The sequence below is a fragment of the Stegodyphus dumicola genome, chromosome 9 (genome assembly GCF_044657685.1).
Source record: "Stegodyphus dumicola isolate Sdum_Otavi_A_Nest chromosome 9, ASM4465768v1".
NCBI classification, from domain to species: Eukaryota; Metazoa; Arthropoda; class Arachnida; order Araneae; family Eresidae; genus Stegodyphus; species Stegodyphus dumicola.
Genome location: NC_140776.1, coordinates 26,972,595 through 26,997,153, shown reverse-complemented (window position 1 = coordinate 26,997,153; position 24,559 = coordinate 26,972,595). Strand labels below are relative to the sequence as shown.

Below are 24,559 nucleotides of genomic sequence, written 5' to 3'. Positions count from 1 at the left end.
ATATTTTGTAAAACTTTAACGGATTTTTGATTAACAATCTCAACGATTTCAGAATGAGCAATGGCAACACTGTACGAAAAAAAAAATATTTTTATCTCCAACACGCTAGACTATATATCGAAAATTGTAAAGATATGCTGTTTTTAAATATTTTGCGATATTGCTGTTGAAGAGAATTTTATGGTTCAAGTGCGAAGAACATGATATTTAATAAATAAAAATAACAAACAAAACGTCAAAAAAGTGCCCCGAGCAAATCTGAAATCATTCATATTTTTTCCCCCTTCATGCAGGAAAATAAATTACAACGCATAACATCTTGCTCGAATATGAAGTTCTAAAGTAAGAGAATAGTTTGAATTTCTGAAAACTACAGCAATCTGCTTTTGTCATAGTTGATTAATTAGCATCATTAGTTTATATGCTAGCTTAGGAGTAATATCGAAAGCTTATCTATCGTTTGTTACAGAAACATGATAATGAGCGATGAGAATTTTAGAGAGGAAATTATGGATAAGTTTAAAAGAAGATATTTTTTAAATTAGGGTATTTAATGAAAACCTTGACAAGGACACCAGGAAACAAAATTTGAATTTTTGCATCAATTGAATGAGAAAAAATGGCCGCCTTTCATGATCGGATTTTTAATTCCAAGCTGACTTTCAAGAAAATTGGATCATATATTCATCTTTCACAGTCCGATAGACTGGTCCAACTAACTCAGATTTCTTTGATTCCGGTTTACTCTTCCATTAATGTCATGTCACCAGCATAAAATTTGTAATAATAGAATTTTCGTATAAAATGTTATCTAATTTTCTATAGAGAAATGTATGAGGATATATCAACCGGACGACATACTTTATGTTGTAGTGCAAACAAAGTGAAAAAGTTTTTGGACAACTCAGCGTGTTTTTGAGCAAAGCGTGTAAAGAAGTTTCGGTTTTGAGTAACGCGCGTTTCGTTACAAATATTTCCCTATTATGCTACAACTTTCTTCCTTACTAACTTTCTCTCCTTCTGATTCTGCTGTTCTCTGCAATCAAAATGGTTGCAAGAAGTTCAACATTTTTACACACTTCAAATAATCTCAAACAATCGGATGGCCTGTCTCACTGTTACAGATACAAAAAACGGCGTTTTGCTGACATATCCAGGAATGTAAAGAGCAAGTGATGTGTAAGAATGCTACTCCAAAACTTCGATAAATGCTATTCCAAAAAGTTCATAATTAGACCAAAGGGACAATTTGCCCAGAAGGGCTATTAATTTCGTTTTGGCATTTTACGTTGATTCACTATAAACGGCAAATCACTTTTTAAATTGTTGCCACCGAATATTAGAGCCCTGTATTATATTAAAAGAAATTAAATAATGAAGAATCTGCGTAAATGTACGTATGTTTCTCGCATTGTGGTAAAACAACGGTACCTAGAACCATCAAATTTTGAATAACGTACGTTTTATCACGAATATGGGCATTTGGAAAGCTAAATTTAGAATTTGTTTTATTATCTATTTCATATTTTGTAATGCATTTATGGGTTTTTTATTAAGAAACTCAACGATTTCAGAGCAAGCAATGGCAACACTGTACAGGGAAAAAAAACATTTTTATCTCCAAGAGAGACTGTGTATTAGAAATTCTGAAGATATGCTCTTTTATATATTTTGTGATATTGCTGTTGAATTGAATTTTATAGTTCAAGTGCGAAGAACATGATATTTAGTAAATACAAAACGTTAAAAAAACGCCCATTTGCCGTAATATAACATCTAAAATCTTGCATATTATTATTATTATTAGTAGTAGTAGTAGTAGTAGTAGTAGTAGTAGTAGTAGCATTTTTAACATATCAAATAGAACTTGGCGAATCTTTTGAATGTAAGAGCATGACTGCGAGATGAAATTTCGTTGTGCGACTTAAGTTTTTGTTTGTTATTGCATTTTGTTTGCGTTTGCAGTCACTTGGATATAATTTTGAACAACAAAATACAAAATATCAAACTATTTTATATAACAATCAAGTTAATTTAAATGATTTATTTGTTTCGAAAGTTATATTGCGTGAAATAGACTGTAAAGCAATTAGCATCTTGAAAGAGAGCATGTTAAACGAAAACAGATTATTCAAGACAGAAGTATGAAATTATGTTAGAATATGCAATGTAATATCTGATTCAGTTCGTATGTCACGTGTAGGTATACATTAATATGTATGCATATATAAAAATAACTCAATTACAACACTATTCCAAATTTATTAGAAATTTAAAAAAATAGAAAATTTTTCAAAATTAGAAAAAATTTAGAAAAATTTTCATTAGAAATTAGGAAAAAGTTTTAAAATTAAAAATTTAAATTAGAGTAGAAATTACACAAAAATTTAATTAGAAAAATTTTAAATTAGGGAAAAAATTGGAAAAATTTATTAGAAACTAGAAAAATTTTCATAATTTCCATGCATAAGAACCGCGAAATAATATTTCACTTTACTTATTATTTACTAAAATAAATGCTGCAAAATTTGTGATTGTCATTTTCAATAAAATCTAAATAAACGTTTTACACATATAAATGCAAACAAAAAAATAAAATGAAATAAATGTATTTAATATCTGTTACAGATATGTTACTGAATTTTTTTCATATGCTTATAATGAAATGAAAAAATCTGATGTGCACGCTTCATGACTTCCTTGTACGGAATATTAAATTATACACAATTTTTCTGCATTTCATTTAAACATATTGAACTAACAGTTGAAGAATTTTGAATTAAATCTACTTTGTGGATAGCGCATAAACCACAATAGAGTAAATGCACTCTTTAAACATTTCCGGTACGCTACCTTTTAAAGTTGGAGTTTTGATTTAAAAAAAAAAAAAAAAAAAAAAAAAAAAAAGTAGGCAGTCTAATTAGGCCTAGAGGAGTACACAAGTAAAATTTTGTGAAGATAGCACTTATCGTTTTAATTCTGTGGGTGAGCCAAAGTGGGCACACTAATTGAACAGAGCTTCGAAAAGAATGCTGAAACGAGCATTGTTGTCAATGAACTGACCGATGAGATGCGGAGAAACAAAGAATACAGACTCCCAGTTCTTCTAGTTTCTCGAGATTATTGTTTCAAACAATTCCTTTTATACACTAAAAAAAAAAAAAAAAAAAAAAAAAAAAAAAAAAATCTGGAAGATTTCTTTGAAAAATGAGGGTCTTAAAAAACTAAACATGGCTAAAATATATGAACTGGTTTGTGTTGAGCTGCCATCTACTATAAATAAAGAAGGTTCAGAGTAACCTATAAATCCTTTTCCATTTAATTTTTCTGTGCGTGCAGAAGGAAAATTTTAGGTGTGTCCAGATCGGACACACTGTGCCGCAAAGGTTTAAAGTTCACTATATTTTATTTAACATAGCGACACTTCGGCGCTAGATTCATTTAACAGCGTTACATCTCATTCATTTTATAACTTAGAGTGCACAAAATTTATATCATCTGAAGAATTACCACATGTTCAATTCAAATACTATAATAAACCTAAAACGATGTATAAAAGAAGTTAAACAAATTGAAGGTTAATAAGTAACCAAACTTCGTTTTTTCTAACGACATTTCACAGCCATGGGGAAGCGTTGATAAGACAGCAGATTGTTTATAATCCTAATGCAATTAATATGTGTAATTTTCTCAATTTCGCATGGTTATGAATTTGTACCGAAATACATGATCAGTTAATATGATTCAAGAAACCAAACGCTTAAAAATTCATAATTTTCGATCATACATCAAACTTAGCTAGTTTGCTAAGAAAGAAAGTTGAAATCTTACGCACCTCAATGGAACTCTATTTTTCAAAATTTCATTTGTGACTGATCCCCTAGATAACATCTCCGCATCCCAGAGCATCCTTAGTTTTGGATGAGTAAGTTTTGGCTCGCTGCTTCCCTAAACTATCAGGTACATCCCCTTCGCTTCTATTTTCCCTTTTTAACTTTATCGTTTGAAAAAATAAAAAATCTTTTCGCTTAATAAACTTCGTGTACAGTTCCCCCTCTGCCGCTGTCGTATATTTAACCCGCAGAAAAGAGCGGCTGGCTCTACAGAGATAACGCGCTCATAGTCTTTAAGTGTTTCGCGCCATAGATTTCGATCTCATTTTGTTCTTCCCTCGTTTATTGTAAATCTAGTTTTGGCGGCTGTACAACGATGGTTTTGTCGTCAACTAGAGCAGCTGGGAGTTGGCTCATTAAGCAGTTTGCACGAAATGTGCCAACAAGATCTTGTTTACATCCTGCGGCCAGATATTTGAAATCAAAATTTTGCTTTCTGTGAATGAACTGCGAAAAAAAATGTCAAGTATTCCAACCGTTTCTCCAGTGTACAACTGATGATGTTCGATTAAAAATATTATTTAAGTAGTGCTTCATTTCACTTTTAGTGTGGTTTCTTCTGACACCTGAAGAGCTTTGTTAGTTGATGCATTTATCTATTAAATACCTCATGGGAAACCTCTTTAAAGTTTTTATTGTTTTCAGTTCACCGTTTATAATCCTGATACGATTTAAAATATTACCACTAAAGGGAAATATTTACAACAAGAATCTTACGTAAGCGATCCAGGAAAATAAATACACAATAATATTCTGAATAATTTAGCTGTTCCTTTTTAGGCAATTGCACAAGATCGCATGCAGCATTAACCTGCGTTGAAATTAAAAAAAAAAAAAAAGTGTAGCAAATGTTTCACATTTTGTACAAGATTTATAAGGTATTTCTCCCGCCTTCTTAGCATGCCTTCGTGGGATAATATTCAGCATACTCGGCGCGTACTCTAGAGGTCCGAGGTTCGAGTCCTGGCGAGGGCCTTGCTCACTTTTCACGTTTCCAGTATCAAAATAACATAATGTCTCTACAGTTTTATACGTAAGATTTTATCTTGTATAGCTTTTAATAATATAGTTCTAGGGACTATAGCTACTGATTTTTCAATTCGTACGCCTTTCGTAGCTGCTTAACAGAAAGCTGTTTGAGGTGTTAAATTGAAATCGGCATACCAAAATCAAATTGTATTTCTTTTCAACTATCAGGTACCTCTTATACCTATATCTATCTATCTATATATATAAAAAAGAATGTCTGTTTGTTCGCGATTAACTCAGTCACTACTATAGCTATAGTCACCATACTTTCTGCAATTCTTTCGTGAGTCCTGGGAAAGGTCGACGTCCACTAAAAAAAAAAAAAAAAAAAAAAAAAGATCTGATGTATACACCACATGATTTCCTTGTACGGAATATTAAATTATACGCATTTTTTTCTTGCATTTCGTTTAAACTTATTGGATTGAATTAAATCTACTTCGCCGACAGCGCATCAACCACAATAGAATAAATGCATTCTTTAAAATTCACTGTATTTATTTATAGCGACACCGGCGCTAGGTTCACTTAACAGTATTATATTTCGTTCATATTATCAGGTTCAATGTTCCTTCTAACCTTCTTCGGGAACATACAAGGACCTGACTCGGAACAGAGAGCTTACTAAAGCTATGTTCACTAATTGTGGTAAGTAGACAGGATACAGACGAAGGGTATACAAAACCCTTTATTTTTCTCTATATACAATAACTTCCGTACTTCGGAATACACTGACCCTCCACTCGGGGTCTAACGTAAAAAAGTATAAAAATAAAACTAAACTCTAATTTAACTTTAGAATAATACACGTGGAAGATTGGCCTTATAATAACAGGAAGCGTGTGTAGCACAGAGACTGTGAACACTACAATACGTTTAATTTATCAAGAGGATTAAAACCTCTGGCCTGGAAGGCGAACAGCAACTGCGTAACTTCTAAGGTAAGCGGCCTGCGTTGACTTACTGCTTCCTCTCCTTCTTGCTTGGCAAAAAGCCACAACTTAAGTACTTGGCGTTCGCCAGACAAACTTTGCATAAAAACCTTCACGCTTATAATTCTGGCCGGAAGTAGAAAATAAGAAGTGATAGTAAAGATTTAAAATAAAATAAACGTTAGTAAAACTTAAGATCCTTACATACTTCCCGCCAGATTTAATTAGTTTAAAACTGAGGTCTAAAACGACCTTGTTGAAAACTTTTAGCTCTAGAATCTAACGCGAGGCCAACCTTTTACAACCATAACTTAACTGAAACTAGAAAATTTAAAAGAAAGAAATTTGTTACAATAGCAGCTCCCAGGATATACAACAATCTTTTTTTCATCTGTACTGCATCTAAACAGGAGCTTTATTCAATTCTGGTTCCTTCCAGAGATCTGGAAGGAAAACTAGTTTAATGAAATGTTACACAATGACATTGCAAATAACATATAGAATATACTTCTCTTAACATTCTTATTTCATTCATGACTATTTTAATTATCTCTCCCCGTGCTCTCTGACATGTGTTGTAAAAGAACACCAAACACGAATGTGTTTCTGTCTACGTGTGCCACACTTCCTCCTACAATCAAAACACTAACGTGTTAAAATTCAACATAACGAGACCTCTTAACACACCCTACTTTCAACTCTAAACCCTGAGGTACTATTCTAAAAGTGGCTAACTCTAAAGTGTAGCGTCAGAGAGCCTAACTACATCATTCAACCTTTACCACATATTCGCCATGATTTAATCTTTACAGTCACACGAATAACAAATTTTTAACATTACTTTCACTTTTACCATATCACGGTATTTCTTAACATTTAAAATAACAGTTCACATGTATATAAGAACATATCAACATGCCGTTAATTTTACACATTTGAAAACATACATTAGTAGTACATTGTTAACTTCTATTCTTTTCAAAGCAAGTGCCAATTCTTTCTACATTGAAATAATACTACATTTCAAAAAGTCTTTCAGACTAAAACTTCTTTCTTGCTAGAATGTTTTAAATAAAATTTATACAATGACTTTTTACAATATTTAAGTCTTTACACAACGCTATTATACATCAACTTTAGTTTTACGCACGAGTAATTGAAAAACATAATAAGAAAATCGGTCACAACTCATTTCTCGCCCTTTTGGCGATAAAGGTAGACCTCGCATGAGGTAAAACTTCTTGAAATCTGCCACTTGCAGTAAGAATGAAAGATTAACTTAAGTTTGCAAAGTAACATAAAATTTTACTTATCTTTGTAATATTCGGACATCCTTTTCTGGGCCCAGTCTTTAAAGGTACTGCAGATAGTAGCTTGGTTTATCATCCTTCTTGTACGGGTTCGCCCTTCAGTGCTTTCCTCTGGAAGCTTCCTTTTCTCACCAGTGCGGCCACCCTTGAATACTTTCCTTTTCTCCTCTGCTTGTGGTCTTTGCCGTTTGATGGCAGCTGGTCTTGGCGGAACCGGGAAACTTCTGTCGTGATCCTGCTTGGACCTCGTTGTTGGCCGTTCAAATTTTTCTTGTACTTTTTCCTCCGCCGCTGATGGCCCTTCCGCAGTTCGGCGACTTTTGCTGCGGAGAGTTCTGTCGGATGAGTAGATCTTCCGTTTTAAAGCCGGGTTATAGTTGCCATCATTTCTCCTGGTCCTCTTCACATACGTCGTCCTTCTCCCTTCTTCATTCTGGGGGTGTTCGTGAACTCTGTTTTCTGGACGGTGGAACGGCTTCTTTTTCTTGTTACCTTCCATTTTTCTGCGGGGCAATTTTCTTTTCACTTGCTTCTGTCTCTCATTGGCTTGACCTTGTACTTGTCGTTTTTTCACCTCTGGAACTTGTACCTGCGGTGTCTGCCGTGCCGGATCCTGCAAAAGATCTGAAAAGATTTGCATTTTATTACGATCGAAGTAGGGCTTGATTTGATCAATGTTTGCGGAACAGGTTTCACCATTTCTGGCTTTTAACACTACAACAGCGTGAGTTATTTTTTCTATAACATATGGTCCTTCAAATCGTGGAAAAAATTTAGCAGTTTTATCTTCTGGTGCTGAAGAAAGTGAATGCTTAATTTTTAAAACTTCATCCCCTACTTTATAAGTTACTCCCCGTCGTTTCAAATCATAATATAATTTCTGTTTTCTTTGTGCTACTTCCGTATTCTTTTTTGCTTCTTTTATTAGTTTTTCTATATCACCCATTTTAAATTCTGGGGCTCTTTGTTGCACATAAAATAGTTTATCTAACGGTGTTATAATCTTTCTGCCTAGAAATAACTCAGCAGGAGTTTTTCCCGTTGTATCATGTTTTGCGGTCCTAAGGGCGAAAGCAAATTCATTGACATAGTTATCCCAGCTTTTATGAAAATTTTTAACATAACTACGGATAATTTTCACTATATTTCTGTTGACCCGTTCCGCTATATTTGATTGCGGCCGATACGGGACCATTTTTAAATGACGTATGCCCAGTTTTTGGCACATGTCTTCAAATATATTACTTACAAATTGAGGACCATTATCCGATATAACTTACAAATTGAGGACCATTATCCGTATTTTAAAATATATTTATTTAAAATAGAATCGGTAACCAATTTCGCGGAGGCTCGTTTTAAGGGAACAATTTCGGTCCATTTACTAAAATGATCAACCATAACAAGGAGATAGCGACTTTTATTTAACTGACTTTTTGGGAAAGGGCCCAATAAATCGATGCCAATTATTTCATTTGGAAATTCGGATTTAATACTATTTAGAAACCCGGCCGGGCGGAAATTAATATAATTAACGGCTTGACATGTTGGGCAGGACTGGACATACGCCCTTGTTAACTTTTGCAGTTCAGGAAAGTAGACTGCCTCGCGTACGCGTTGGATAGTTTTTCGAATACCAGCATGAGAAGCTAAAGGGCTGTCATGGAGCTCATGCAGGATATTTAATCTAAAACTAGCTGGGATAACAGGTCGAAATTCGTTGTTGGAATTCGTAGTTTTTGTATAGAATAATAGACCATCTATTAGTTCGTAATGGGCCGCCCTATTTCTTATCGCCACAATAACTTGGTGGCTAAAATTTTAAGGATCCTTCAAATACTCATAAATACTTCCAAACTCAGGATCCTTACCCAGTTCTGTTATTACAGTTTCTCGGGAATTTATTGTACACGCTGTAAGCATTGCAACTTTTACGGTATTACCCTGTTCGTCTAATTTAATTCGTGATAGGGTATCTGCTACGATATTTTCCTTTCCGGGGGTATGCTTGATTACCAGATTATATTCTTGCAGCTTGAGTGCCCATCTTATTAACCTTGGGGATAAATTTTTCCCTGAGTACAATCTAGTTACCGCCGCATGATCAGAGTATACTGTTATCGGCGCCTTTCCAAAATAGACTCGGAACTTTTGCACTGCTAACAGAACTGCAAGTGCCTCTCTCTCGGTCGCGGAATAGTTTCTTTGTGTTTGATTTAAAGTTCGGCTAAAAAATGCCACGGGCTGCTGATTTTGCGAAAGTACCGCTCCTACCGCATAATCCGAAGCATCCGCTGAAATTTCTAAATTTTCATCCTTTTCAGGAAATTTTAACACAGGGGCTTGCGTTAATGCTTGTTTTAATTTTTCGAAAGCACTATTGGCTTCGGCCGTCCACGAGAATCTTGCCTTTTTCCATTTTAATTTTAACAATGGCTCAGCGATAGCCGCAAAATCTTTTATAAAGGACCTATAATATGAACAAAGTCCTAGAAAAGAAGAGAGCTTCTTTGCCGTGTTTGGAGTCGGATACTTTTGTACAGCGATTATTTTTGATTCATCTGTCTCGATCCCTTTTTGAGATATTTTGTAACCTAAATATTTTAATTCAGGGGCTGCAAATTTTCACTTTTCGACATTAACTTTTAGACCGGCCTCATTTAATAAAGAAAACACCTGTCTTAAATCCTGTACATGTTGGTCTAGATTATCACTAGTAATAATGATATCGTCTAAATAGATAAATGTGGACTTTCCAAGAACAGGTCTTAACACAATGTCCATGCATCGCTGAAATGTTGCTGGGGCCCCTGAAAGGCCAAACGGCATACGCAAAAATGCATAAGTGCCAGACTTGGTTATAAAAGCAGTCTTAGGCACGTCCTCAGGCCTCACCCCTATTAGAAAATAACCAGTCGTTAAGTCTAAAGTCGTCATAAATTTGGTTGATTTTATGTTCCTTAAAATTTCTTCTATGATCGGCAACGGATATACCGGATATTTCGTTATGGAATTTAATTTACGGTAATCAATAGCGAATCTCCACCTTTTTGGATGCTCCAAAGGATAATCATTATTTTTCTTACATAAAACCACCGGGCTAGCATAACTACTTGAGATGGGCGTTATGATCTTTTTACGTAGCATATCGGTAATATGCCATTCTATAATTTTTTCCTTATTCTTATCATACCGGTATGGTTTTTGACGAACTGGTAATGCATCTCCGGTGTCAATACTATGGTTAGTAACCTGAGTAAATCCTGGAATATCACTAAATAACGAAGCAAATTCACTTACCACTTGTCGAATTCTATCTTGCTCGTCATTAGGCAGGTGGTCAAGATTTAACCTTGGCGGTTCAACCTTTTCTACACGCACTGGTTTCATTGTCAGCTTAAGGGACGCTTCATTAAAATCCAGTGTAGCTTGTGCGCCTGAAAGAAAGTCTATTCCTAAGATCAAATGTGATTGCAAATTCTTTACTATAAAAAACATCACCTTTACTTGTTCGTCCTTGATACGGATATACAAACGTACTTTACCTACGCACTTACATTGTTCTCCTTGCGCCGCTAATACTGTCGTATTATCCGCATTATATATGCGGTATTTGCGAAAATACTTTCTAAAAAAGACTTCTGCCACACAGGAACACTGCGCGCCGGTATCCAGAAGTGCGGTGGCCGGGATATTATTCACCAAGACTTCAATCTTCGGAAGAGTCAAATTTTTCACCATTACTGTATTTAACTTGTAGGAAGAGGGGTTTTCGTGGCCTTCAGATTTCCGCACCCTCTCGTCAGCAGAAATCCGTTTTAGTTTAAATTATTTTTCCTTTTCGTGCTTTCCTTCTTTTTTCCCTGGCCTTGAGATTTTTTTCCTGGGTTGCTATTGAACTGTCGACGTTCGCCGGCTGTTTTTGAATGCTCGGGTTTCCTTGCCCACTGATTCGCTTTTTCTCCGTAGCCGTATGCTTGAGTTTGCTGTAGTCTTGGCGTACCAAATTGGTTTCGCTGTTGATATTGGCGTCTTCTTTCGACGTCCGCCGTTCTTCTACTTTCAAACTGGATTGCTAGCTCAAATAACTTTTCCAGTGTAGTCGGATTTCTTAATTCAATAAAGTCTTGCACTTGGGGTAGTAACCTCGGCAAAATCACTTGAATTATTTCAGGATCCGGACGGTTTCCATACAAGAGCTTGAAAACGTGAATTTTTCTTAAAATAAAGCTCGAGAGGTTTTCGATTCTTTGTTGATATATACTAAAAAGTTCCGTTTCTAATTTCGCCCGATCCCTTACAACAGGGAAGGCTTTTAGTAGGGCAGTCTTGAAATTTTCGTAAGTATAGGTGGGACTTCCTGCTTGACCCAAGAGACTTCTGCCGATACATTTGAACCAGTTAAGCGCTTGGCCCCTCAAAGCGCTGGTAGCTAAGGTAACTTTTTGAAACTCGTGCACGGGGTAGAGCATGAAGTGGTCATGCAATTTTTCCAAAAAACTGGTTACCGGTGAGTTTCCATTAAACGTTGCTTCTGGTTTCATCGAAGCGCGCATGGTCTGGACGATGTAACCGAATCCTTCCAGGGCGGCAGCTGGCATTTCTGGATTCTGAGCCGTTTCTGCAGGCAGCACAGGTTCTTCTTGAAACTCGGCCATGGTTATTCTTCTTCGTTGGGCGCCACTATCAGGTTCAATGTTCCTTCTAACCTTCTTCGGGAACATACAAGGACCTGACTCGGAACAGAGAGCTTACTAAAGCTATGTTCACTAATTGTGGTAAGTAGACAGGATACAGACGAAGGGTATACAAAACCCTTTATTTTTCTCTATATACAATAACTTCCGTACTTCGGAATACACTGACCCTCCACTCGGGGTCTAACGTAAAAAAGTATAAAAATAAAACTAAACTCTAATTTAACTTTAGAATAATACACGTGGAAGATTGGCCTTATAATAACAGGAAGCGTATGTAGCACAGAGACTTTGAACACTACAATACGTTTAATTTATCAAGAGGATTAAAACCTCTGGCCTGGAAGGCGAACAGCAACTGCGTAACTTCTAAGGTAAGCGGCCTGCGTTGACTTACTGCTTCCTCTCCTTCTTGCTTGGCAAAAAGCCACAACTTAAGTACTTGGCGTTCGCCAGACAAACTTTGCATAAAAACCTTCACGCTTATAATTCTGGCCGGAAGTAGAAAATAAGAAGTGATAGTAAAGATTTAAAATAAAATAAACGTTAGTAAAACTTAAGATCCTTACAATATTATAACTCAGAATGCACAAAATTTATATCATTTAAAGAATTATCTAATCGTTGCCACATGTTCTGTTTAATAACTTTATTCTGTTAATTATAATAACTCTAGAACGATGTATAAAAGAAATTAAGCAAACAAAACAAAAAAGAAACAGTTTTCACAGACGATTGAGTACTTCTCATTCAATTAATTCAGTTCTCACTTCGCGAGAAGGCAAAAATGCATAAAAACTCAAAATATCTGTATTAAAAATTACGAAGTAAATCTTAAACACTTATTTCCTCGAAAAAATTCCAGAAAGGATTAAGCATGATTTAACTGGCAATAATAAATGAAGGCGTTATCTTTGTTGTTGCGAAGCTACGTTTCTATAGATTGGCAACAAATCCATTACTCTGCTCTTTCAAATGTAAACAAGCAATGGCCGCCATCAAAAACATTATTAGGCTTAGCGGCACTTAAACAACTTTAAAATTGTTGATAATTCTAAAAATATTGCATACAGATTTACTAAAGGCATAAAAATCTTAACCGGAAGATAAGAACAACATAATTCAATCATTTTTAATGCAAATAATGTACAATTTACAAACATATAAGAATAAAGAAACTGAGATCACTGAGCCGGGTAACAGAGTGGATATATATATATAAATATATTTATATACGTTTGGTGCGGCCGATTGCAACCAAAATACGAGGTGCACATCTACATGTTATAGCAGTCCTGTATACAAAATTTCAACGTTCCGAGGCTACTCGTTTTTAGTTATGCGAGATACGTACGTACGTACGCACGTACGTACATACGTTCGTACAGACGTCACAAAAAATTCTCTTCAGAATTAATTTTAAAGCAGTTTTATAATTTTTCTGAAGGAAATGAGTCTTTTATTCTGTCCTTACGTACAGATATCACGCAAAAACATCGTTAAATTGCATTCGATAGCGGTCAAAATGGATATTTTCGTTAAAATATGCTGCCTGAAACTTTTCGCGATTACAATAGTTTCTTTTTACTTCGTACAAGGAAGTAAAAAAGAGCTAAAATCAGAGATATTAATAAAAAACTTTGAAAACGCTAGTTTTTGCCCTCATTTTTCAGAGTGGCATCAGTCTCACACGCTGGAAATAAAAATCTGCTTCATTTCGAGAAGTGAAGCAGCAGACTGCTCGCTTTCAAATCGTAGAGTTTGTTAATAAAAAATTACTCAGGTTTTCTTCTTTATATATATAGATATATAGATTTGAAATATGTGGTGGTGCGAGCGGATAAACTTATTGAATAAGGTGGAAATAGTTTTGAATTTTATGAACTTATACTTCACTTTTATTTTGTTATGCACGAGATTATGAAATGCATAGCAGTACGGATCTCGAGATCTCTAACGTATTTAAAACCCTATTGTTCCATTTCGTATAATAAACAATATTTTCAAACATTAAATTCCTCTCTCTGGTTTTCCTTCTGCTTTAAAATTATTTCATCCAAATATTTTTCTGTTAATTGAACAAATTTTGCGAAATTCATGAATAAGAGCATTTAAAAATTTTACTAGTGATAATGGCGGAGGTCTCAAATCAACTGAACTACACATACGACTTTGATGCGGATTGTATGTCCAGAGACAAAAATCCTACCTGCTCTACTATTATCGGTAATCATGATGAAAAGTGCAATTCAAAATACACAAGTTCTTCCAGAAGTAAACACAAAGAATCAAATGTTTCAAAACTGGGAGAAAAACGTCCATACCATGTAAGAAATGACGACACACAGCAAAACATCGAGTATGACAGAAGGTCGAACAGTTATCTAGACACGGTAGAGGCTTCAGATTTAACAGTTTTAGAAGGCCCTTCCTGTCCTGATGTTGAAAGAAATCAAGATAATGATGTAGAACAAACGGTTTTGAAGAAACAGGTGGACAACATCATGCGTGAGTTATACCAATATAAAAGTCAAAACCAGATACTAAAACGAGAGCTTTTGAAAGCCCGAAAGGTAATATTAAGAGAAATTGGTGGCAATTCGTCAAGTTTCGAGACTTTGATAAGAAAGGCTAATGAAGAAGGTTGGATGGGCAGACAAGAAAGTATTTATTTGCTAAAAAGAAATATCCATGCTCTTAACAAGCTGATTGAGCAATTAGGAGGAAAACGCTCACCAAATCCAAGCATGACAAAGAGGAAAATAATGTCTCCGGACGATATTTCGGAGGATATGAGAATTCAACAAAGTCTTTGTTTCGAGAGAGACGATGTTATACGAAATGCGGAACGTGAAAGACAGGTTCTACTAGAAGAGCGGGAAAGACTCAGAAAAAAATTGGAGGATTTAGAAGATAAGTATGCTGTTAAATTTTGTCCTTACCAGAAAGTTCAATGATATAGCCATATTCTGAATAAAAAGTAACCTAACTGATGTAAATAATTTTGGAAAACATTCAGAGGAATACATTATTTGGCGTATCACATTTCGAATATGAAAAGTTAGTTTTAAACATATTTCAATATGATATGAAGTGTACGTATTGGCTAATCTTTAGAATATGGTAACAGGTAGTTTGGCGACATTTTGGTAAGGCGATAAAGGTTACTAGCTAGGACTTAAGCAATAATCTGAGAAGTACACAGTTCGAATCAGAGATTATTTTGTCTCAGAGAAATGAGAGATCATTAGACATGTAATGTGACATTTTCCGGAAAATTCCAATCGGGATTTTAATAATAAGCACTTAGAAACAATTCCGCTGCTAAAGTGCAGAATCGTCCACTTATTTGTTTGGCGCTTTTTACAAGCATAAGAAGAATTGGCTTTTTATCAATTTTCTTTGACTTTTTAAGTGAAAATAGGTCGATGTGTACATGGAAAAAGTGGAGAGTGTGTGCAATGCCATATTTGCGCAATTTTGGGATGTTTTTTAAAGTGAAAATAGGTCGATGTGTACATGGATACCGTGTATATGAAATTCTTAAAAACGCGGCCAAGCAGTGGACGATTCTACACTTTCTCCCAATTTCGCACCTAATCTGCGTCATGATTAAGCACTTTTGTTCCATAAAAGTTCTAGCATAAGCGCAATTTGGCTAGCAGATTGTTGGAAAAATGTTGAGTAAAAAAAAAACCTTTGCTAATGTGAAACCAAAATGGCTTAAAGAAAAAAAAGAAAAAGAAAAAAAAAAAAAAAACTAGCAGGTTTGCTGTAGCAGTGTTGGTCACCAAAGTTTCGCCAAAAAATAGCCAAGTTACCATAATGTAAAGATTCACCTACATATTCACTAAAATACAGCCTTGTCTCGGAATAATTTTCTCTCACAAAATGCAGTAATTTTTTCGGTGCTACTTTGGTAGACGGTTGTACGGATTTTGGCGATATTCTTTTGGCGAACGATACGACTTAAGGTAAACCCATTGCCGGACAAGTTATTTATGGTAACCGATACTTTGTTGTCATTTTATTTAAAAAATAATGCGTTTTATTATGCATCAATTTCGTGTTTTAAATATTATTTATGGCTTCTAAATATTAAAAATCAATTTAATTTTACATTTTTATTTGAAATAAAAATCTTGTTCTTTATGATATTTTGTATAATTTATGTTGTGGATGATGTAATCAATGAAGTCACCTTGCTTTAATTGGTTTTGATATCTATAAATTTAATCTAATGTTTTAAACATTATTTATGGCTGTTAAATATTAAAATACAATTTAATTTTGCATTTTTTAAAGGATTTTGTTATGTATGATTATTTAAGAGAAATTGGTGATTATTTAAATAATTTTAATTCTAGGCTTGATGTAATCAGCTCCCTGATTGGTTACAGAATATTTGTGCATTACCGCGCCATTTTAAAATTTTATATTCATCTCTTCGAATTCCTTAGATTTCATAGGAAACGGATATGTCTCTTTCAAAGATTAATGTTGTTATTGGTAAGTACCAAGAATTATTGGTATCGGAATAAAAAAAATTGTCCTTTGAGACCTTATTTTGGCCAACCTAGCTTTCCTAACCAAAGATTTATTTATAAATTGCTACAACGGCCAGAGGAAATTTATTTTAAATTTTTGGAGGAAACCTCACTAATTGCTTCTTCAATGAAGTACGAGAAATGTGGATCACAGATGAAGATCGTTAGAAGAGCCGATTCTGAGGACGGCCGTATATGATATTGTGGTCACGGTGGAAGAAATAACCGCTGTAACGTTAAAAAAGTATTTGACATTCCTCTTTTTTTACCGGCAATAAACTGATTGCTGTCCTTTTAGCTCTAGTGTACGAAGCGTTCTTATTTACTTATTTTAATGTATTTGAGTTTAAGTAATATTTTAATTCTTTTAAACGTTGGTATGATGGTTTTTAATTCGATATTCAATTTACGTAATATTTTAATCCAATTAAACGTCGGCGCAATGTTTTTATAGTGGTGTTTTTATTCTATTTCTTTGCTATATAAAAGTAATAATTTAACCTTACTTTAGTATTTTATACTCGTAGTAAATGTATTTATTTACATTAGCCTGCCATGTAAAAAAAAAAAAAAAAAAAATTATTTTTAACGATATTTATTTTTTTTTAAGTTTCGAATACTATGCGCAAAATATGTAAAAACAGTGTTTTTCAAGATGGCTGACGATTGTAAAAACCGCGCCAACAATTGCGCCAAAGTAGATCGCCAACAATCCGTGCAACAGTCTACCAAAGTAGCACCATTTTTTCCAGTTACAATGAAATGCATAATTCCAAAAGTACGGTAGCCTCAAATGTCAGGAATTTTAAAAGAACAAACATTTTTTTTCCATCGCAACTTGTTAATTCACAAGTACATTTTTCATCTAAGGTGATTTGCGATTTTGAAACGTACCACTTAGTTGATTTGTAAAATATTAAATAATGCTGATTGCATTATAATGTAATAATGGTATCACAAATTCCAATGTCGTATTTAGATAAGTTCACTGAATTTTCAAATTTCTTTCAAATATTTATATTAAAAAAATCAAATTCATATAAGCGTCAAAAAATCTATATATACTGCTGGCCACTGAAATTGATACACCAGGAAGGAAAGCAAACAGCAGAAACTTATTTAGGTACATTATTATTTAGGTATTACTGGGCGTATTATCGCAGCCACCTTAGCAGAAGTAGCCAAACTCTGTAACCATGTCCATAACAGTTCTTTAAATAACCTTCTCCACTGTTAGTTGCAATTCGAAAATTCACCGAATCATGTTATTTTTTGCAAAAATCGTCAAACTGAGCCAAGATGGTTGCGCTGATACGTAATTACTCTTATTTATTATATAGTGTAATAGGAGAAAGACATGATTAAATGTGCAGGTAGTTTGGAGTACACAGCAGACAGAATTCAGTACACAGAGGTGCCACCTCTAGCAATAACAACGGCTGTAATCCGGCTAGATATCGATCTGAAATGAGCTTCGATAACAGACATGGGTACTTCATTCCATGCGACTTCAACAATATGATAGAGTTCAATAATCATAGTGGCTGGCGAGTGGTGGCATGCTAGTCTCTCGGCAAACCAATACTAGATGTTCTCAATGAATGGGAAATCGAGAGAATATGCTGACCAGGCCAACGTTTGAATACTCTCTGTATCGAGGAAATTCAAGACAGCAGGGGCAACGTACAGTCGTGCATTATCTTGTTGAAAGATGGCGTCACGTAAGCCTTGAAGATGGAGTACAGCAACCGGCCTTAACACATCAGAAATGCAATGGTGGCTATCAACATTACCGGCTGTACAAAGAGATGACCTGAATGGGTACCCAGTGTACCCCATTCCAGCGCGACTGGTGCTGGGACCTTATTACGATGACAAATGCAAGTTGGCAACATTAGTTCTCCTCGGTGCCTCCACATACGGATACATCTATCATGATGCTTCAAGAATCACAATTCTTCTGATTTTATATTACGTCCAACGCGGAGTTTCTTTTTTTCACTTACACACACATAAACGTTTCGAGAGTATTTGGACTAATGTCTATTTGGGCTAAGAGTATTTAAAAGAGTATATCTTTGGAATTTCGGATAGACAGTCTCGCACGCCGGAGATTAAAAATGTTTTTTTTTTAATTCATTGCTCGCTTTGATAATGTTGAGTTTTTTAATCGAAAATTCGTTAATGTTTCACAAAACAGAAAATCGACAATAAAACAAATTCCGTTTCGAGACTAATAGTTCCGCTGGGCTAATAAAAGAATATAAATAAACTATATGCAAATACTCTGAATGTAGTATTACGTCCCAATAATAACGAGCTTTAATTTGAAGAAAATAGACAAAAGGCTGCATTGAGTACTCAGTGTCCTGTATTTCTTAGTCTTATATCAAATGAGTTTTATCATACTGATCTCTATCTCAAGATCTAAAGATCTTAATTACAATACTGAGACTAAATCTGAACCTTTTTAAGTAACTTTTAATAATTTAAATTTTTTTAAAAAAATTTAATTATTTTGCAACTTTCTTTTGCTAATGATATCACAATCGTGTTGAACATTTGAATGTTTCGAACTTAAAGCTTTACTTATTTCTTTTCCTTATCAGAAATAAATCCTTGAAGACGCAAATTATTGAAGTTAAGGAAGATATTAACAGTGCAAATGCGAAGTCAGCTCAAGTCTTGGATATCCTTCCAGACAAGGATCAGTCAATACACAGTGCCTTACGAGAAATGGAAATAAAAATGAAATCCTGCCTCCAGAAGAAAGCAGAACTGAGAAGAATTTCGGAAGACTTAGAAAAACAATCACGTCACTACGAGGACCAGATCTGTCAGATGAAACTGAAGATACATCACGAAAATAAAATGCTTTCGAAAGCGGAAGTAAAGCTAGAGTCGATGAGAGCCAAAGAAAATAAATTATGCGACACATCTGACGAAATTCAGACTCAGAAAAAAACAACTCTGCGCCATTTCAGAGAAGAACTATCTAAGTTAGAGGAAGCATACTTAAAGAAATTAAAATCATTAGAGAAGGTTGCTTCAAAGATATCCAAGAATAAAGAATGGCTTTTAAGCCTTCAAAATAAAAATAAGTTGATAACTGGTGTTTATACGAAATTACAAATTACCCCCATTGACTCTTTGGAAGATGTATCTGGTAATGTGAGTGAAGAACACGTGAACATAACCGATACAAAGCCTTACGTAACCGAACTTGACGATCATGAGCACCAATCAACGAAAGCAGGCACTGAAACAAATGAGGATTTATTGATTGAAGAACTGGAAACAAAATCGTCCAGTCTTGCTTCTTCTTTCGATGCAGTCGAACAAAGAAACTGGCAGAAGTCAAACTTTTTCTATGACATTATTGATAAAATGGAAGAAATGTTGAAGAAACTTCTGTGTGACCAATACATCCTCTGGAAGTTATCCGTACGTTCAAAAATACTCAATGAACGTGCTCGAGCTCTACAACGAGCTCAAGCTCAGCCTCTAACTTCGAAAAAAAATAAAAAGATCAACAGATCAGAAATGAACACCGTTGAGCAAATTGAAAATTCGAAAATTTTATGGAATGTATTAAAACTAGAAACTAAACTTTTAACAGCTTTAATTAAATGCGCCATTTCAAGCTCTGCGCAAGATTTTGAGATATATGGCGGTCGTATGTACGAAAGTAAAGGTATTTTCTTAATAACGTGCTCTGACATTTTAAATAAACAATAAAAATAGCATCGTTAATTTGACAGCATTTGTTTTATTGTGCAGAAGTTTTTACATATTCTTTAACATAAATGGGTTTTTAATTTAGTTAAATTAATTAAAATTTTGAGCTGCTCAGGTTTTTCTGAATACTGTTGCGTTGTGTTCGTGGATTTGGAGTACTTGATGATAACACACTTTCTGAAAAATCCAAACACAATTTATTTGCTAATATTATACAGGAGAGCTTCAGAGACACGTTTACAGTCATTGAAAAACTACCATAAACACACTGAAACAATCAGAAACACAGCCTTCAAGCTACAACGGCGAAGACAGCTTCACGGCAAAACACTAAAGTACCGCTCCCGTCTCGGTTCAGTTGTTCTCAAACTATGTAATCTCTAAGCTAAAAACACTATTACTGAACGCAACACATTACTTTCTGCTTCCAGGTTTCACTATAGCCGGACTTAACTTGAGAAAAAAATCAAGTTTTCTGCCGGCAATCAACAGTTGTGTTGCTTGAAGCGATGCAGAGATTAGAGTAAATGATCTGGTCCCGTAGGTAGGATGGTACTTGGGAGAAGGAGTGACACCTTGTCACGTGAGACGAAGCCAGATATCTGGTTGGTTGCAGACTTAAGTGTGTAAATATTTCATTTAAACAACATACAAAAAATAAAAGTACAAAAATTCATAATAAATATTTTCCTATGAGTCTTCAGGTGATATGAAAAAACTATTTACAAGTTTCCATAGCCAATTCTCTCCAAAAATCATAAGGGTTCCTAATGTAAAATCAGATATTTTATTGATCTTTGAATGCATATTGTAGTCAGTTCTTAATTTATGCGGAATGCAGGATAGCTAGGCTAGAATATTTTTAATATCTGATGTTGCGTGTCTGATTTTTCGTATCAAAATTCCTGTTGCAAAAGCATTGTTGGGATGAGTTCTGCTACCAGTTTGGTTTAAACAGAATCATGTATTATGAGACTCAACTGCAAAAGCTTCTGTAAAGGTTCATTATCTTATGCCTTTTTCAATAAGAAAAGCTGTCACTTCGAAAATATGAACAAAAAAATAAAATATGAACAAACAAACAAATATGAACGTCGGTGACAAATATGAACATCGTTTCCAGAAAGAAAATGTAAAATATCGCTAAAAAAGCCCTGTATATAACAGCTATTGTGTGAAATGTATTATTCAGTAACTAAAAGAAAATGTAATATCGCTAAAAAAGCCCTGTATATACAACAGCTATTGTGTGAAATGTATTATTCAGTAACTAAAAGAAAATGTAATATCGCTAAAAAAGCCCTGTATATACAACAGCTATTGTGTGAAATGTATTATTCAGTAACTAAAAGAAAATGTAATATCGCTAAAAAAGCCCTGTATATACAACAGCTATTGTGTGAAATGTATTATTCAGTAACTAAAAGAAAATGTAATATCGCTAAAAAAGCCCTGTATATACAACAGCTATTGTGTGAAATGTATTATTCAGTAACTAACAGAAAATGTAATATCGCTAAAAAAGCCCTGTATATACAACAGCTATTGTGTGAAATGTATTATTCAGTAACTAAAAGGAGAATTTCTAATCAACAACTGCCGAAAAACCTATGGGTTATAATTATTTTAAATTCCCACTTTTATGATTTAGATCTTTACGATAACTTCTCCTTTTCGTTTTCTCTCCCAGAATAGTTTGAGAGTATTTAAATAGAGGCTTTTGGATTTTAAGACAGAGCGTGTTTTTACCTCTCGAGACCACGCTACTAGGATTTACCATCTCTAATGAGATTGTAATTTTTTTCGGCTTTGCGTTGCTGCCGATATTTAATTGTTACGCCAGAAAGAAGTTTTGAGCCAACACAGAATTTAAAATCAATTGTATTGTCTTTGACTAATAGGCTTAATTTTAAGTTTGAATAAGTTTTACTGGTACGAGTGGTGTTAGTTTTGTTAAGCACTAGAAATGCGTTTATGTTCAGGTTTTGATTTAATAAAAAGGTTGTTTTTAATCTTTCAGTAGTATTTTACATCTTCTGATTCGTTATATCAGGAATGATATCAGAGAAAAAAACAAGATCATTGGTTCGTCTCAGCCCTACTAAAAACGACAGGCTTCGACGAGAGACAGTGTAGAAAGCTAAAATCTCTTGGCACTGGTCGTGAAGTTATGTCTTTTGTACTGTCAACTGGAACGAATTATTGCGTCTGCAATGTCTCCGACCATGTCGTGTGACACATCGTAAAAGCTTGAAAACAGTTACTTGCGGGAACCGCACGATTTTCTCATCTCTGTGTGGTCCGCTGCATGCACTTTGTTATCTGCAAACGTATAATGCCAGTCATGCTTAAAGTTATAAGCTTCTATGTAAAATCCACAATTTCCCTCCCCCTCCAGTCTTTTCTTTTAGTCACTCAGGATGAGATAAAACAGTCAGATGTGAAAAGGTAAGAGAAGAAAACTAAAAATACAAACTAAATCTTTTTCTATAATGCTTTGCTTTAGGTGTCCGTCGGAAACATCACTGCAAAAACATCGCGGAGGAGACAACGCAAGGCGAAAACGTCGTGGCACAAAACATCATGGGAGAAAATATAGCAAAGAGAATATATCGCAATTCTAAAACATCGTAGTACAAAATATCCTCTTCGAAAATAAAGCAGTTCAAAAACTTCCCAGTTTAGAAACATCGTCGAAAGTATCGTGATAAAAAATAAAGTACCTACAAATCATCGCATGACAACATCACAGACATGCGTTTTTCAAGCTTTAATAATTGTAAATGGATACTCGCATAATGATTTGTGCGCTCAAGATGGAAAGAAAGATAATTTTTACTTTCATACTTTTTATTAACTAATACATATTTGCTGAAAATGTAAAATGGAAACTTGAGCATAGTTTCCCTTTTACATTTTCAGCAAATATGCATTAGTTAAAAATAGAAAATTAATTCAATTTATTGCACTTAATAGAATTTTAGCCTGACATAGCTAACTAACAAGGGTCATTAAAAAATTATTTTTTAATAAAGTTTTACTGGTAATTTTTCACGAAAAGTATCATCTAAAAAAGATTAGAAAAAGGAAGATAAGTAACTGCATGTCCTTATCTATAAAAAATTGCTAATTATTAGATTATTTTCTTTGCTTTTGTTAATCTGATACTCTTATAGTGAAAATTATTTCTTTTTTGTTTAAATTTCTTGTTTGTTTTTAGTCCAAAGGGGCTTTGCCCCTGAAGGACTATGGTTTTCGTTTTGCGATTTTGCGTTGAATCACTATAAATGTCCGTTTCACTTTTCAAACTGTTGCCACCAAATGTTAGAATCCTGCATGACATCTGAAGAAATTAAATAATGAAAAATCTGCATGAATGTATGTATATTTCTCGCATTATGATAAAATAACGGTACATATAGCCATCGAATTTTGAATGACGTAATCCTCCTACGAATATGGGCATTGTAACGTCAGTACACCCGTGTCGGGTAAAAGAAAGACAGGTTGTCTTTTAAATTATTTATTTGATAAACTAAAATAGATTTCTTGATTAAAACATAAAAATAAACTGATCATTACAGCCCTAAATCATACAATATCCGCTAACGCAGATTGGACGCAAAAAAGCGTCCTTTTTACTGTAGTTACAGCATAAAAAAACTATTGTTCTACAGAAACCACTGGCGTGGTTTAGAAAGAAAAAGATGCGTCCTGTCCCCTCAAAATCACATGAAGAACTCTTACACAAAGATTTCACTCGTTTTGTTATCTGCGAAGAGAAACATAATTAGTTCCTTGTGTCCAGAAACTGCTAGGGGGTTTTTCTGCAGTCCTGGTTTTCGCAGGTATGGTCCATTCGTCCTCGAACCAAACAGGAAGTTATAATTCCGCAGCTATGCCCGCGGGGGGGGGGTTCAAGTAGCTGTATCGTCACAACCCCTTTTCTCCCCGGGGGCCGGGGGTTTCCAGAACTCCAATTCAGGATAGCTACCACAGCAAGTTTTCAAGGTAAACTAATTAGCAGTTATTAGCATTAATACATTTTACAACAACACTGGGCTAAGTACCAAGGATAAACATAACAAGAACTATATTGAGGCCAGTAAAAAAAACATATAATCAACATAATACTGAAAAATAAACTTAATTATACACATACAAATAAAGAACGTATAATTTTCTGAAAAATGTAATATACAATATACAGTCCTAAGTTTAATATTAATTATATATCTAGCCAGGCTGAAAAGGGAAACCTTGCAGATTTTTTTACTTTCCGTTTGTGATAATCTCTCAATGGTAAATTTACACTACTAGGTGTCTTGGGCAATTCTCCTACGGAATTTCTAGGCATTCGCAAACCTCCCGAGTCTGGTTGGTACGAAACGTCATTTAGCTTATCTACAGTTT

General features: G+C 34.5%; 1 protein-coding gene across 1 annotated transcript; it reads left to right on the top strand.

Annotated features, from left to right (window-relative positions):
- Positions 1 to 13,856: 13,856 nt before the first annotated feature.
- LOC118188014 (uncharacterized) lies at positions 13,857 to 20,161 on the top strand. The gene is made up of 2 exons (XM_035358345.2): positions 13,857 to 14,778; positions 19,018 to 20,161. Exons 1-2 carry the CDS (start codon positions 13,994 to 13,996, stop codon positions 20,144 to 20,146), a joined length of 1,914 nt encoding a protein of 637 aa, XP_035214236.1. The 5' UTR covers positions 13,857 to 13,993; the 3' UTR covers positions 20,147 to 20,161.
- Positions 20,162 to 24,559: the final 4,398 nt, after the last annotated feature.